Source organism: Ylistrum balloti, unplaced genomic scaffold (genome assembly GCF_031769215.1).
Source record: "Ylistrum balloti isolate Yb309-2 unplaced genomic scaffold, AGI_CSIRO_Ybal_v1 Utg370556, whole genome shotgun sequence".
Taxonomy (NCBI): Eukaryota; Metazoa; Mollusca; class Bivalvia; order Pectinida; family Pectinidae; genus Ylistrum; species Ylistrum balloti.
The window spans coordinates 40,008-55,480 of NW_026782350.1; the positions used below are offsets into that span (position 1 = coordinate 40,008).

Genomic DNA, 15,473 nt, shown 5'->3' on the forward strand with positions numbered 1-15,473 from the left:
AGTCATACACTTTCCCACTCCAAATCATACACTTCCCCACTCCAAATACACTTTCCCACTCCAAATCATACACTTCCCCACTCCAAATCATACACTTCCCCACTCCAAATCATACACTTCCTCACTCCAAATCGCTTATTCATACACTTCCCCACTCCAAATCATACACTTCCCTACTTCAAATCATACACTTCCCCACTCCAAATCATTCACTTTCCCACTCCAAATCATACACTTCCCCACTCCAAATCATACACTTCCCCACTCCAAATCATACACTTCCCCACTCCAAATCATACACTTACACATTCCCCACTCCAAATCATACACTTCCCCCCCACTCCAAATCATACACTTCCCCACTCCAAATCATACACTTCCCCACTCCAAATCATACACTTCCCCACTCCAAATCATACACTTCCCCACTCCAAGTCATACACTTTCCCTACCAAATCATACACTTCCCCACTCCAAATCATACACTTCCCCACTCCAAATCATACACTTCCCCACTCCAAATCATACACTTCCCCACTCCAAATCATACACTTTCCCACTCCAAATCATACACTTCCCCACTCCAAATCATACACTTCCCCACTCCAAATCCATTCATACACTTCCCCACTCCAAATCATACACTTACCCACTTCCCCACTCCAAATCATTCACTTTCCCACTCCAAATCATACACTTCCCCACTCCAAATCATACACTTCCCCACTCCCATACAATCATACACATACACTTCCCCACTCCAAATCATACACTAACCCACTCCAAATCATACACTTCCCCACTCCAAATCATACACTTCCCCACTCCAAATCATACACTTCCCCACTCCAAATCAATCATTCATACACTTCCCCACTCCAAGTCATACACTTCCCCACTCCAAATCATACACTTCCCCACTCCAAATCATACACTTCCCCACTCCAAATCATACACTTCCCAACTCCAAATCGCTCATTCATACACTTCCCTACTCCAAATCATACACTTCCCCACTCCAAATCATACACTTCCCCACTCCAAATCATACACTTCCCCACTCCAAATCATACACTTACCCACTCCAAATCATACACTTCCCCACTCCAAATCACTCATTCATACACTTTCCCACTCCAAATCATACACTTCCCCACTCCAAATCATACACTTCCCAACTCTAAATCATACACTTCCCCACTCCAAATCATACACTTCCCCACTCCAAGTCATACACTTCCCCACTCCAAATCATACACTTCCCCACTCCACATCATACACTTCCCAACTCCACATCATACACTTCCCCACTCCACATCATACACTTCCCCACTCCAAATCATACACTTCCCCACTCCAAATCATACACTTCCCCACTCCAAATCATACACTTCCCCACTCCAAATCATACACTTCCCCACTCCAAATCATACACTTTCCACTACCAAATCATACACTTCCCCACTCCAAATCATACACTTAACCCACTCCAAATCATACACTTCCCCACCCAAACTCCAAATCATACAGTTCCCCACTCCAAATCATACACTTCCCCACTCCAAATCATATACTTCCCCACTCCAAATCATATACTTCCCCACTCCAAGTCATACACTAACCCACTCCAAATCATACACTTCCCCACTCCAAATCATACACTTCCCCACTCCAAGTCATACACTTCCCCACTCCAAATCATACACTTCCCCACTCCAAACACTTCCCCACTCCAAATCATACACTTTCCCCACTCCAAATCATACACTTCCCCACTTCAAATCATACACTTCCCCACTCCAAATCATACACTTCCCCACTCCAAATCATACACTTCCCCACTCCAAATCATACACTTCCCCACTCCAAATCATACACTTCCCCACTCCAAATCATACACTTACCCACTCCAAATCATACACTTCCCCACTCCAAATCATACACAATACACTTCCCCACTCCAAATCATACACTTCCCCACTCCACATCATACACTTCCCCACTCCAAATCATACACTTCCCCACTCCAAATCATACACTTCCCCACTCCAAATCATACATTCATACACTTCCCCACTCCAAATCATACACTTCCCCACTCCAAATCATACACTAACCCACTCCAAATCATACACTTCCCCACTCCAAATCATACACTTCCCCACTCCAAATCATACACTTCCCCACTCCAAGTCATACACTTTCCCTACCAAATCATACACTTCCCCACTCCAAATCATACACTAACCCACTCCAAATCATACACTTCCCCACTCCAAATCATACACTTCCCCACTCCAAGTCATACACTTTCCCTAACAAATCATACACTTCCCCACTCCAAATCATACACTAACCCACTCCAAATCATACACTTCCCCACTCCAAATCATACACTTCCCCACTCCAAATCATACACTTCCCCACTCCAAAACTTCATCTTACACTCTCAATTTCTTTCATTCTTTCTCTTACCCTATCCAATTCATACACTTCCCCACTCCAAATCATACACTAACCCACTCCAAATCATACACTTCCCCACTCCAAATCATACACTTCCCCACTCCAAATCATACACTTCCCCACTCCAAATCAAACAGTCAAACACTACCCCAATCCAAGTAATACACTACACTCCAAATCATACACTAACCCACTCCAAATCATACACTTTCCCATACACTTCCCCACTCCAAATCATACACTTCCCCACTCCAAGTCATACACTTTCCCACTCCAAATCATATACTTCCCCACTCCAAATCATACACTTTCCCTACCAAATCATACACTTCCCCACTCCAAATCATACACTTCCCCACTCCAAATCATACACTTCCCCACTTCAAATCATACACTTTCCCTACCAAATCATACACTTCCCCACTCCAAATCATACACTTCCCAACTCCAAATCACTCATTCATACACTTCCCCACTCCAAATCATACACTTCCCCACTCCAAATCATACACTTCCCAACTCCAAATCATACACTTCCCCACTCCAAATCATACACTTCCCCACTCCAAATCATACACTTCCCCACTCCAAATCATACATTCTGGGACTGATTGGAAAAAAGATATGAAGGACATACAGCCATTTTAGATATTTACTTTTTGTCGTCTGTGCTTGAAAAGTGCTGGATGATCGTCCTCGTACTATATACTCCCTATGATGTTTGATGCAGTTTCATTAGATGATATTTATGAACGTCAAGAAAAGATCACACAACAGTGGGTCCTCTTGTTATTGTTTCCGTGATTTTATACACACCGTTTATGAGTAAGTTAATATTAAGTTACAGAAAACACAAACTCCAACGTTGTATAAACAAGAGACGAGAAAATTGATTGCTGGAAGTTCCGCAAATTGATACTACTTAAAACAACAGTCGTGACAAACGTTAAACTATGTGTAAAGTGTTACGACAGGCTCGTGTGTTTAAACGTACCGGCATGATATACTTGTGCGTAAATTATATCGGAGTGAGGGGAGGGGGGAGGCGGGTGTCGATTCGTACGTTAATATCGGGGGTGGTCGGATGACGCAGTAGTAATGCACCCGCTTTTCACCTAGACGTCCGGGGTTCGACTCCTGGAACGGACGTGAAAAGGTAAGGGTCACCTGCCCGACCACGTGGGCTTTTTCACGGGTACTCCGGTTTCCTCCCATAATTAGACCCCTCGCGCGTTTACATCCGGGCCAACAAGAGTGATTAGTATAAGTTGAAATAACTTGTTTCGCAATTGTTGTATAATAAATAAAGTTTATAGTTTTTACGTAAATATTTACGTATACTTTGGGGGAAACGCTCAGAACCGGAAGTAAACTAAATAAGTTCCTGTCTGTGAGAGAATAGCAGAATTTCTAGAGTAAAAGAGAGTTACCGGTACGTAAATGTGTCCCGACTTTAATTTGTCAACTGACTTTATTTTTGTCCATTCGCCAAACAGTGAACTTTCTTCAAGAACTGGTCACTCCATTCATTGCTTCGTAAAGGAAACAGGCGTTTTTCTTTAGTTTTTTTTTTTTTTTTTTATTCTGAATGCTCATTGAAATAATTTCCAATCGATGTTTGTGCTTTTGAAATGTATCTTAACCAAACCGAGGAGAAATCACATCTCGAATATCATTGTAAAATGTTTTCCCGTGTTTTCAGGGACGTGTGATCGTTCTTGGTATTGTCTAAGCTAGAGATGACTTCCAGTAGGTTTTGTATTGGACAAACATGTAATGTATGGCATCCATAACTATAAACAGGGCGTAAAACAACAATAAAGAAGTAGTTACATAGCAACATTACAAGCATTTCTCTCTATTGATAATTTGTCCAAACAGAATCAGACCAGATTCTCTGTCTATAATTAAACCTTGTTTCATTTTATCCTTTTTGGCTGCCATGTGGTCATGTTATGTGACAATACACGATATTTTGAAGCTGGAATTTCGAACCAATAATCCGGTCTCTGATGAGATATAAATTACCCAGGCTACAGGTTTAACGAGTCAATCAACCACGGGACTATATCAAGTTAAAAGGGGAGAGATGAATTTGAAATCAGAACGAATAGTTTATAGTTCTGTTCAAATTTCGTAGACATAAATATGTAGTCGGGCAATTTTCTCGTCACGTTGTTATAAAACGTCTCGAATTTAACTCTTTCCTTAATATTTCAGACGTAAGTCTCAAGAATTAACACTGACGCTCAGTTTTATATTTTAACTGGCGTCACAAAATATTGAATTTTTAATGACAAATGATTCATTAGTATTTATTGTCCCAGACAAACTAGGTCGTTCACACACGATAAAACACATCAAAGATTTTCAGAGTGACTATGTATAAAAGGATACACCATGAGGCATACCTCTTGACGAGATGGTAGAGACATATTTTACATTAAATAAACACGAGTTATCCCATATAATTGCGCTTACAGGGGTTACTCAAACGTACAAGCGGCTCGTGGGAAAACGTGTAAAATTCAATAATCACGTGTGTTAAACTCATAACCTCTCGTCCAATCAGATCTTGTCATTTAAACTGATGTACCTTCAGTTAGCATTCGGCAGATTAACATAACACAGTACGTTTTAACTCAGCAACCCTGAGTCTAGATTTGATTGGCTTTCAAAAAAACACTTAATGTTTTATTTTTTTATATAACAGCAAATTGCATATTCTGTACAAAGGAATATTGAAAATGTCATTACCTTCAGAAAAATGCCGTATAATCAGAGGAAAACAAGGGATACAGAAGAGAGAAAACGAACATCGTGGTCATGAGTCATAAACAGAGGAGACAAAATCTTACACGGGTGGGGGGGGGGCAAAGTCGTACAAAGGGGACAAAGTCGTATAAAGAGGAGAAAAAGTCGTACACAGGGGAGACACAAAGTCATACAAAGGGGAGAAAAAGTCTTACAAAGGGGAGACAAAGTCGTACAATGAGGAGAAAATGTCGTACACAGGGGAGAAAAAGTCGTACACAGGGGAGACACAAAGTCGTACAAAGGGGACACAAAGTCGTACAAAGGGGACACAAAGACGTACAAAGGGGAGACAAAGTCGTACACAGGGGAGACAAAGTCGTACACAGGGGACACAAAGTCGTACAAAGGGGAGACAAAGTCGTACACAGGGGAGACACAAAGTCGTACAAAGGGGAGACAAAGTCGTACAAAGGGGAGACAAAGTCGTACACAGGGGAGACACAAAGTCGTACACAGGGGAGACACAAAGTCGTACAAAGGGGACACAAAGTCGTACAAAGGGGAGACAAAGTCGTACACAGGGGAGACACAAAGTCGTACAAAGGGGAGACAAAGTCGTACAAAGGGGACACAAAGTCGTACACAGGGGACACAAAGTCGTACAAAGGGGAGACAAAGTCGTACAAAGGGGAGACAAAGTCGTACACAGGGGACACAAAGTCGTACAAAGGGGAGACAAAGTCGTACAAAGGGGAGACAAAGTCGTACACAGGGGAGACAAAGTCGTACAAAGGGGACACAAAGTCGCACAAAGGGGAGACAAAGTCGTACAAAGGGGAGACACAAAGACGTACAAAGGGGAGACAAAGTCGTACACAGGGGAGACAAAGTTGTACAAAGGGGAGACAAAGTCGTACAAAGGGGAGAAAAAGTCGTACACAGGGGACACAAAGTCGTACAAAGGGGAGACAAAGACGTACAAAGGGGACACAAAGTCGTACACAGGGGAGACAAAGACGTACAAAGGGGACACAAAGTCGTACACAGGGGAGAAAAAGTCGTACACAGGGGACACAAAGTCGTACAAAGGGGAGACAAAGACGTACAAAGGGGAGACAAAGTCGTACACAGGGGAGACAAAGTCGTACACAGGGGAGAAAAAGTCGTACAAAGGGGAGAAAAAGTCGTACACAGGGGACACAAAGTCGTACAAAGGGGAGACAAAGTCGTACAAAGGGGACACAAAGTCGTACACAGGGGAGACAAAGTCGTACACAGGGGACACAAAGTCGTACAAAGGGGACACAAAGTCGTACAAAGGGGACACAAAGACGTACAAAGGGAGAAAAAATCGAACACAGGGAAGACAAAGCAGAAAATTAATAACATTTATGTAATCACAAACCGTACAAAGGAGGGAAATGTCGTACAAAGGAGGGAAAAGTCGTACAAAGGAGGGAAAAGTCGTACAAAGCAGGGAAAGTCGTACAAAGGAGGGGAAAAGTCGTACAAAGGAGGGAAAAGTCGTACAAAGGAGGGGAAAAGTCGTACAAAGGAGGGGAAAAGTCGTACAAAGGAGAGGAAAAGTCGTACAAAGGAGGGGAAAAGTCGTACAAATGAGGGGAAAAGTCGTACAAAGGAGGGGAAAAGTCGTACAAAGGAGGGAAATGTCGTACAAAGGAGGGGAAAGTCGTACAAAGGAGGGGAAAGTAGTACAAAGGAGGGGAAAAGTCGTACAAAGGACCGGAAAAGTCGTACAAAGGACCGGAAAAGTCGTACAAAGGAGGGAAAGTCGTACAAAGGAGGGAAAAGTCGTACAAAGGAGGGAAAGTCGTACAAAGGGGGGGGGAAGTCGTACAAAGGAGGGGAAAGTCGTACAAAGGAGGGGAAAAGTCGTACAAAGGAGGGAAAAGTCGTACAAAGGAGGGAAATGTCGTACAAAGGAGGGGAAAGTCATACAAAGGAGGGGAAAAGTCGTACAAAGGAGGGGAAAGTCGTACAAAGGAGGGGAAAAGTCGTACAAAGGAGGGAAAAGTCGTACAAAGGAGGGGAAAGTCGTACAAAGGAGGGAAAGTCGTACAAAGGAGGGGAAAGTCGTACAAAGGAGGAAAAAATATGTGAAAATGTCACACAATTCAGCCGAAAATAAATAAGATTAATGTAATCACAAGTCTTACAAACTAGGGAAAAGCCGTACAAATGAGATGAAAATCGTACAATTGAGATGGAAGGTCACCACAAAGAAAGAAAGGGTCGTACAAGTTATGAACGAAAATCCACCAAAATAAAAAGGAGAGGAAAAGCTGCACAAATCGGATGGAAACACAAAACAAATTACAGAAAAGATCATACAATGAAAAGTCGTCCAAAGGATAAATAAGGTGAAAAATCAGACAACCGAGTCAAAAGGGTCGTACAAGCTAGGCGGAGATCGGACAAGTTGAGCGGTAGGACGTACAAGTTAGGCGTTAGGACGTACAAGTTAGGCGGTAAATCGGACAAGTTAGGCGGTAAGTCGTACAAGTTAGGCGGTATGTCTTACAAGTTAGGCGGAAGATCGGACAAGTTAGGCGGTAAATCGGACAAGTTAGGCGGTAGGTCGTACAAGTTAGGCGGTAAATCGGACAAGTTAGGCGGTAGGTCGTACAAGTTAGGCGGAGATCGGACAAGTTAGGCGGTAAATCGGACAAGTTAGGCGGTAGGTCGTACAAGTTAGGCGGTAAATCGGACAAGTTAGGCGGTAAGTCGTACAAGTTAGGCGGTGTGTCTTACAAGTTAGGCGGTAGATCGTACAAGTTAGGGAATAAGTCCTACCAGTTAGGCGGTAGATCTAATAAGTTAGGTAGAAAGTCGTTCAAATGAGGTGAAAATCTGGCCACTTTGATTTGTGTGTACAGTAGAACCTTGTTAGGTAGAAAGTCGGTTTGTGTGTCAAATGACTGGTCTGTGTGTGAAAATCTGGCCACTTTGATTTGTGTGTACAGTAGAACCTTGTTAGTCTGGACACGTCGGTTTGTGTGTACAGTAGAAACTTGTTTGTCTGGACACTGGTCTGTGTGTACAGCAGAACCTTGTTAGTCTGGACACTTTGGTCTGTGTGTACAGCAGAACCTTGTTAGTCTGGACACTTTGGTTTGTGTGTACAGTACGACCTTGTTAGTCTGGACACTTTGGTCTGTGTGTACAGTACCACCTTGTTAGTCTGGACACTTTGGTCTGTGTGTACAGTACCACCTTGTTAGTCTGGACACTTTGGTTTGTGTGTACAGTAGAACCTTGTTAGTCTGGACACTTTGGTTTGTGTGTACAGTACGACCTTGTTAGTCTGGACACTTTGGTCTGTGTGTACAGTACCACCTTGTTAGTCTGAACACTTTGGTTTGTGTGTACAGTACCACCTTGTTAGTCTGGACACTTTGGTCTGTGTGTACAGTACCACCTTGTTAGTCTGGACACTTTGGTTTGTGTGTACAGTAGAACCTTGTTAGTCTGGACACTTTGGTTTGTGTGTACAGTAGAACCTTGTTAGTCTGGACACTTTGGTCTGTGTGTACAGTACCACCTTGTTACTCTGGACACTTTGGTCTGTGTGTACAGTACCACCTTGTTACTCTGGACACTTTGGTCTGTGTGTACAGTACCACCTTGTTAGTCTGGACACTTTGGTCTGTGTGTACAGTACCACCTTGTTACTCTGGACACTTTGGTCTGTGTGTACAGTACCATCTCATCATCATTTCAGTTCGTCCTTTCAAGTAAATTAATTGGGGTTTTTTTTTGTTTTTTTTTTTTTTACGAAACCGTTGAACTTAGGACCGTTCTATTCTCGTGTAAAATCAACCCTTCCGTATTACGTAAGCGTTTCATTCCAATATTAAACTCACGACCTTGGTTTCGGGTGTGAAAACCGATCGTGTATGTAATTTGATCCCTATGTTTTCCGATCGTTATATCGTATTTATTCCTGTTTATCAAACTACCCACCGTTGTTGTCCATGTCGCGTAACGATGATTAAAACATGACCTGGCCATTATTGTCGTCATTTCTGTTTGATTTCCCATTTACGTCCTGATTTAACAAAAGTGACATACGGGGCGATAAAAATCGGTCGCAGACATAATATGACTCCAGGAAGAACTTTGTCGTCAGTTATAATGACGTTTTGCTAATTAAACAAGTTTGGGCAGAAAAACCACAAACACAAGGATCGATTTGTTGATATCGGTGACACCCACTTTAAAACAGAAAAGGTCCTTGAATATTCAACATGAATATGATCGGATATCGCTCTAAAACAGAAGGTAGTTTGTCAACCGGCAATTTTAGTATAAAAATAAACAAAATACCCGTGTGTATGGTTATGAATATTCAGTGGTTGAGTGTATTATATATAAAACATGAGAGCATGGCTAGTCTGTCCGTCTCTCTTCCTCATTGTCTCCCCGTCTCGACAACACTATCATCTGCTCACATCTAATTGATCGAGAGAAAGGCCTAACGATTTATACCGCCAATACTGTCAGTCTGGTAGGTTAAAATCATAAAAACGAATCGGGCGTTTCTCTTTACATATATCTTTTAGATGTCCGACATTTGGGTATTTAAACTATGAAGAATACACACAGTCCGAAAATAATGAAAATATCTTCTGTAATTCGTCAAGTTCGTGAAAAGAATAAACTATTTATTTTATTAAGCTACTCACGCTTCAAACAACAAGACTCCGGTTCAAGTATCGACTACTAGTGGATGGGACCACTCGCTTTGTTCTCGGGTCGTAACTGTAGCGAAGCAGCGCCATGTTGGCGGGGCGGGGCTTAGCGTTCGTCTCGTGTGGACAATGGATGTCATTAGTGGCGCGTGCTCTTAATTGGTTGTCAATTACCATGGGGCATCTGGGGAGAAATATACAGGTGCGAATATTGTATAAAGTTATAATTACGGGGGATGGCTGGACATAGTATTATCTTCTATCGCCGAATTACTGTCCACGAGACAGAGAATAATGAAAATTGGAGACACACATTCATTTCTCGCGAAATTGTGATGATAAGAATTATAAGAGAAAGGAATAAAGACACGTGTTCCTTAATATGTCACACATACACAGGTCGTAATCAATATTTGATTAATTAGATTTTGTTTTTTTTTTCCTCGACACGCCATCTTTTCTCTCAGAGGAAAGTTTTCTCGTGGCGGCATATTCCATATAACTGCAAAGTCACTGCTTATATGTGTTTATATATATACATCAACCAATCACTGGGAGAAAGGCTGCAAAAAAAATCCCAGCATACAAAAATAATCCTTGATAGAACAATATTGATACGATTTTCATGTACTAAATACATTCAAGACTTATGCTCTAGTATAGGCCAAACTACACATATACGCCCACATTCCAGAAACAGTCTGTCTTCATAAGATTAAAACACACATTTTTTATTCCTTATATCAGAGACTATTCATGTATCTCATATATACTAAAGTGAAAAATAAGCCAAAATCGTTAAAAAAAATCCCGAAAAATCGATAACCAGGACCCCTCCTCTCCTCTTCCACTTCATTTGTGAGGGTTTTATTTATTTCAAATGAAACATGAAATGAAATGAATCTAATTGAATTAAATAGAATAACTTTTTTTCAATGAAATGTCATTTTTATCGAGAAAAGATCATTACCAACCTATAGTATAGAAAACGGAAATTTCTACCGGAGAAGAATATCTGTTCAGCTGGTCACATTAATGAAGGAATTTTTTTATCTTAATTGCATCCGGAAAATGTTGACACTTTGATAAAATCAACCAAAGAAAGAAAACAGATTTTAAAATCCCGTAAATTGAAAGTAGATATTTTCAAAACATTAAATAACTTTAAAAAATGAATAAACTTTACTCCACGAATTTTGCCTGCAGGTAAATTGGTATTACCTGTGGATGATACTTAATTGATTTATCTACATATTTCCAATATTAAAAAATAGGAAGACACTTGGCGACGGAATATCATTAAAAACATCATTAAGCTCGCGAATTTAAAGTACTATTATCTATAGTGTTTATTTACACGTCATCCGGAATAGACGCTTTTCTCGTAACATATAACTTTATAACAAACAAGTTTTGACGTAGTTGTTCTGTTAGTCGAGTCAAAAGATCCTCTCTGATATTTCACTGGTTTAAAATAATACAAGGCGCTCCCTGCCTATATACAATCCACACACGACTTGCTACATACCTCCGATAGTTAACATAGACTCAGCCCGCGCCAAAAAGTCTAGACCTACCACGTGGGAGCAATCAACCAATCAAACAACGAGATATCAGAATAGCTAGCGAGGTCGCAGCAATTTCAGGTACCGTGTGTTCCTCGTTGTGGTATTACCGAGGTGCACGTTTAATATATTCAAAACCTCCACGAATAAACATTTATAATATGACATCCAATACAAAGTCACCAAACTGTTCAAAATTGCGTACCATATGCTGATGTTCATGCCGTGTTCAACGCCTCGGCACTGAAAAATCCCATGAACGTTAATGAACAACTCAGGTAAATGAATGACCTTCGGCCCCGATTTGAGAATAGACTCGTCCAGGTCATACAATTGGCGAGCGATACTGTGAGAAGACGAGCTACACAGAGCTGAGAAATTCCGTATTTTGGATATTACATTGAGCTTTAACTGAAGTGTGGACATTCTGATAATTTTGGATATTATCGAGACGACTTGTGAGTCTAAGAAAGGATTTAGAAAAGTGTGTTAGTGGCTTGTTTCACCGAGTTTGGTGGTAGCGACAGGGTGTCTCCGCTGGTTAAGTAGGGGAAACATCACAGCGTTGTTTTTAGGTATATTCAGTACCAGATTAGCATCATTCTGTCGGATTCCGTGAGTGTAGTCTGTACGTATACGATGCATTGTGTAGAAGTGTGTGTAAATTTGACAGTTCTGGATTAACGAAGGACGTGTCATACTGAGGAGAATCCCTGACCCCACAGGTCAGAGTGTTGTGTACGTACATCCGACATTCCTCATGCCCGTGTTGTGATGCCGAGATTTAGAGTAGAGCGAGCCAAGATGTCGTTTGTTTATTTACAATATGTAACATTTATTGTATCCAATATATAAACATACACACCAGATGTGTATTATATTTTCAATTTAATTTATAAAACACACCCAGTGTGTTTACAAAACAAAGTTGCGGTATTAAATAATATATTATTTCATACTATGTTACATTTCATTGTATGACATTGTTCTAAGTGGTTAAAATAGAACTTTTTGACATTATTTAACAGTCAATTGTTATTTACCTTATGTTGAGGAGACATAGATCTCAATGTCCGAAGTGTTGTATGATTTATGTTCCGATCTAAACGATCTGCACTCGTGAAACGTCTTTGGAAAAACAGAATACACCATGAAACCTCGGGTGAGAATGAAACATCTTTATCAACAAGTCCAGACGTGGATACAGAAATTAAGTGTGTCGCACAGAGCATGTTAAAAAGACTAAAAGAAAAACAACTGGAGATGCTGTGTCAGAGTATTGAAACCAAGGGAGGAGAGACGACTGGATGTGTCCTCCTTCCCAATAGTGACCTCCGGTTGGGAAAGAGGTCGGTCGCTCCTCATATTTTGTGTTGTCAGTTGTGGAGATGGAGTGACATTACTCCCAATACCGAACTAAAAAGATTGCCACATTGTGAGAGTGCGGACGATCCTGCATATCTATGCTGTAATCCCTATCATTGGAGTATACAGCAAAAAACAGGTAATAATCTTTACAGAAATACAGTTGTTTACTAATTTACAGCTAAATGTCGTTGGGTTATTTAACAAAAACAGGCAATATATCTTTGCAGGGACATACTGTTTAAAGTTAGTTATCAATTACAGTTAGATATAATTGAAGTTTACATAGAAAAACAGAAAGAGGTTTAAACTTTATCATTTGCTGTTAAACACAAATAGATGCAGAATGTTTTTGGTTTGACCTGTTCAAGTGAACTGTACAACAATTTTCTGATATATATCTATAATATATTGAATGTATTTGTTGAAGTCAGATGAGCTGTTATTGTGATCTTCTCAAGTTAAATTGACTTCACTGGTATTGTTAGCATTTTGACTGAGTTTTTTTTTTCTTTTAAGTCGAGACGGTACAAATACAGGGACAAGCAGTATATCGACCTGTCCTACTTAAAATGATTTATATTCATAGTTACGATGTTGACGGTGAACTCTTGTTTTTTGAAGTGAAGATATTGACGTGTCCTAGTTAGTGATGTAGACAGAAATCTGTTAAGATGTTGAATGTTAATTTTGTAATTTGTGATATTAACCTGTCCTGTTTAAGAAGGTATATTGATAAGTTAAATGTTGTTACTGTGAATTCTGTTGTGTTAAAGCAGAAAAAAAAACATGAATTACCATTGTGGATTTGACATGGCCTCGTTCACTTTAAAATTGTAACGCTTGTGATGGCTTTTAACCAAATGTTACCTTAAAGTGATATAGTTCTTCACTGTAAGCTGGGACCTTGTCGTAGTCTAGTTCTATATTCATACAGTATCACATTGTGGTTGCAGACATGGAGTCCAACTCAATGTTGTTGTGATATATCTGAAAGATCGCAGTTCTCTGGGTTATTCCTCGTAATGAATTTAATTGATGGATATGCATGATTTTTACACCAAATTCCAGGCAGCTGTAGATCTGTTATTAAAATAGATAATTGATTAATTATTGGAGGGAGAATTCCACCTCTGACATATTTCTGTGTACAGGTAATACACACAGAAGTTAATGAAATGCTGTATATGTAGACTATTGAATAATGGACTGTTATGTTCGGTGTTTTTATAATTACCATGTTTCAGATTTTAACCAGAATTCTTCTGCATACATTTAAATGATATTTCTGCATGGATTTTTTTTTCTAATCAGTGATTTTTTAACTCAAGTTATTTTAGTCATGGACTCTGCTTTACTTGTGGGACTCAAATATGGAGATGCAACTTTATTGTATATCTGATTTTGAAATTTGTGTTCTGGACTCGTGAAAAAATCTACAAATATTACTGCCAAATTGTTTGTTTTTTCTAAGGTTTTTTAATTACAATAAACACACGTATATAAATACAAATGATGTGTGCAACTTTTGGAATAATTGCTTCGAAAATTTGATAATTTACTTGTGTGTACAGCCATTATTACTTCACTTATCAATATATACAGGATGAAAACATACACTTAGTTCCTCTAGTCTTTTTTTCCACACATTTGAGAAAGAGCGATTTTATTGCATTTTGGGAAGAAAATTAATCAATTTGGAAGGACATTTTTAGGAGAAAATGTAAATAATATTTTCCAGGAATTCAGTCATATCATGAATTAAGTAATGTTGGGAATGAGGTTCATATTTAGCCCAACAGAGCTCCCTGAAAAAGCCCTGTTCTTGCTTGGACATTGTCAAGTCTTTCAGGTTCTGTAGCAATAGTCTTTAACATCTATAAAAGAAAAAATTACATGATAAAATCTTTATATGGGTCTAATTGACAAAAAATATGGCTTCTCCAGATAAATATGATGATTTTAAACATATCTTCACAGAGTTTGTAAAAATGGACAGTTTTTAATGTAAGAAATTAAAACATTTGATACCATTTAAGGTCAAAGTTTGTGAATTATAATATTGTGTCATGGAATTATTCACAATAATTTGATAAAAAAATGAAATCAATGACTTAATGGCTATTTAATGATGCACACATACTGAGTTATAGTGAAAATCTTATATATAGGTAAATGTACACAATCATATTGGATCAATGTCAAAATAGGGAAAAAGATAAAGGGTAAAAATTTTAATTAATTCTTTGAGCAAATTATCTAATTAATCAAATTATAATTAAAGGTAAAAACCATTAGTGATATGTGGGGCAGGAATTGTTGAATCATTCATTGTTTCATGTTTTTTCTGTTGGAATCATCATAGAAACAGTAAACATGGCTGCAGTTTTAGTGAGCATTAATTAAACGCTAGAAAGGGAATGCATCCCGAAAACAAAGTTAAGATTCGATAATCATCGTAGACATGTTTAGTTGTTTCCTGGTAGAAGTTTTTTAAGTTTATTTCCTGGAACAGAGGTATTGGAGTCCTATTCTTAAAATCAAAATCAAGGATGTTTATGTAGGCTTGTGCTTGTGGCCTCCATTTTGTTTGGTCTTTATAAGGCGG

At 39.4% G+C, this 15,473-nt stretch overlaps 2 protein-coding genes across 2 annotated transcripts in view; both read left to right on the plus strand.

The window, feature by feature from the left end:
* The first annotated feature begins 5,468 nt into the window (after positions 1-5,468).
* On the plus strand, positions 5,469-7,372 carry LOC132556241 (serine/arginine repetitive matrix protein 2-like). Its single transcript, XM_060220626.1, has 2 exons — positions 5,469-6,556; positions 6,658-7,372. Exons 1-2 carry the CDS (start codon positions 5,469-5,471, stop codon positions 7,370-7,372), a joined length of 1,803 nt encoding a protein of 600 aa, XP_060076609.1.
* Positions 7,373-12,556: 5,184 nt separating this feature from the next.
* The window catches only part of LOC132556268 (mothers against decapentaplegic homolog 6-like), a 37,505-nt gene continuing 34,588 nt past the window's right edge, over positions 12,557-15,473 (plus strand). Inside the window, exon 1 of the mRNA XM_060220652.1 lies at positions 12,557-13,004. Coding sequence (XP_060076635.1) covers positions 12,593-13,004 — 412 coding nt within the window. The 5' untranslated portion in view covers positions 12,557-12,592. The remainder of the gene's footprint in view (positions 13,005-15,473) is intronic.

Coding starts and splice junctions, on each gene's coding strand:
- LOC132556241 (XM_060220626.1), top strand. CDS start 5,469: ATGTCGTACACAGGGGAGAAAAAGTCGTACACAGGGGAGACACAAAGT. Junction 6,557..6,657: donor TACAAAGGGGACACAAAGAC/GTACAAAGGGAG, acceptor TGTCGTACAAAG/GAGGGAAAAGTCGTACAAAG.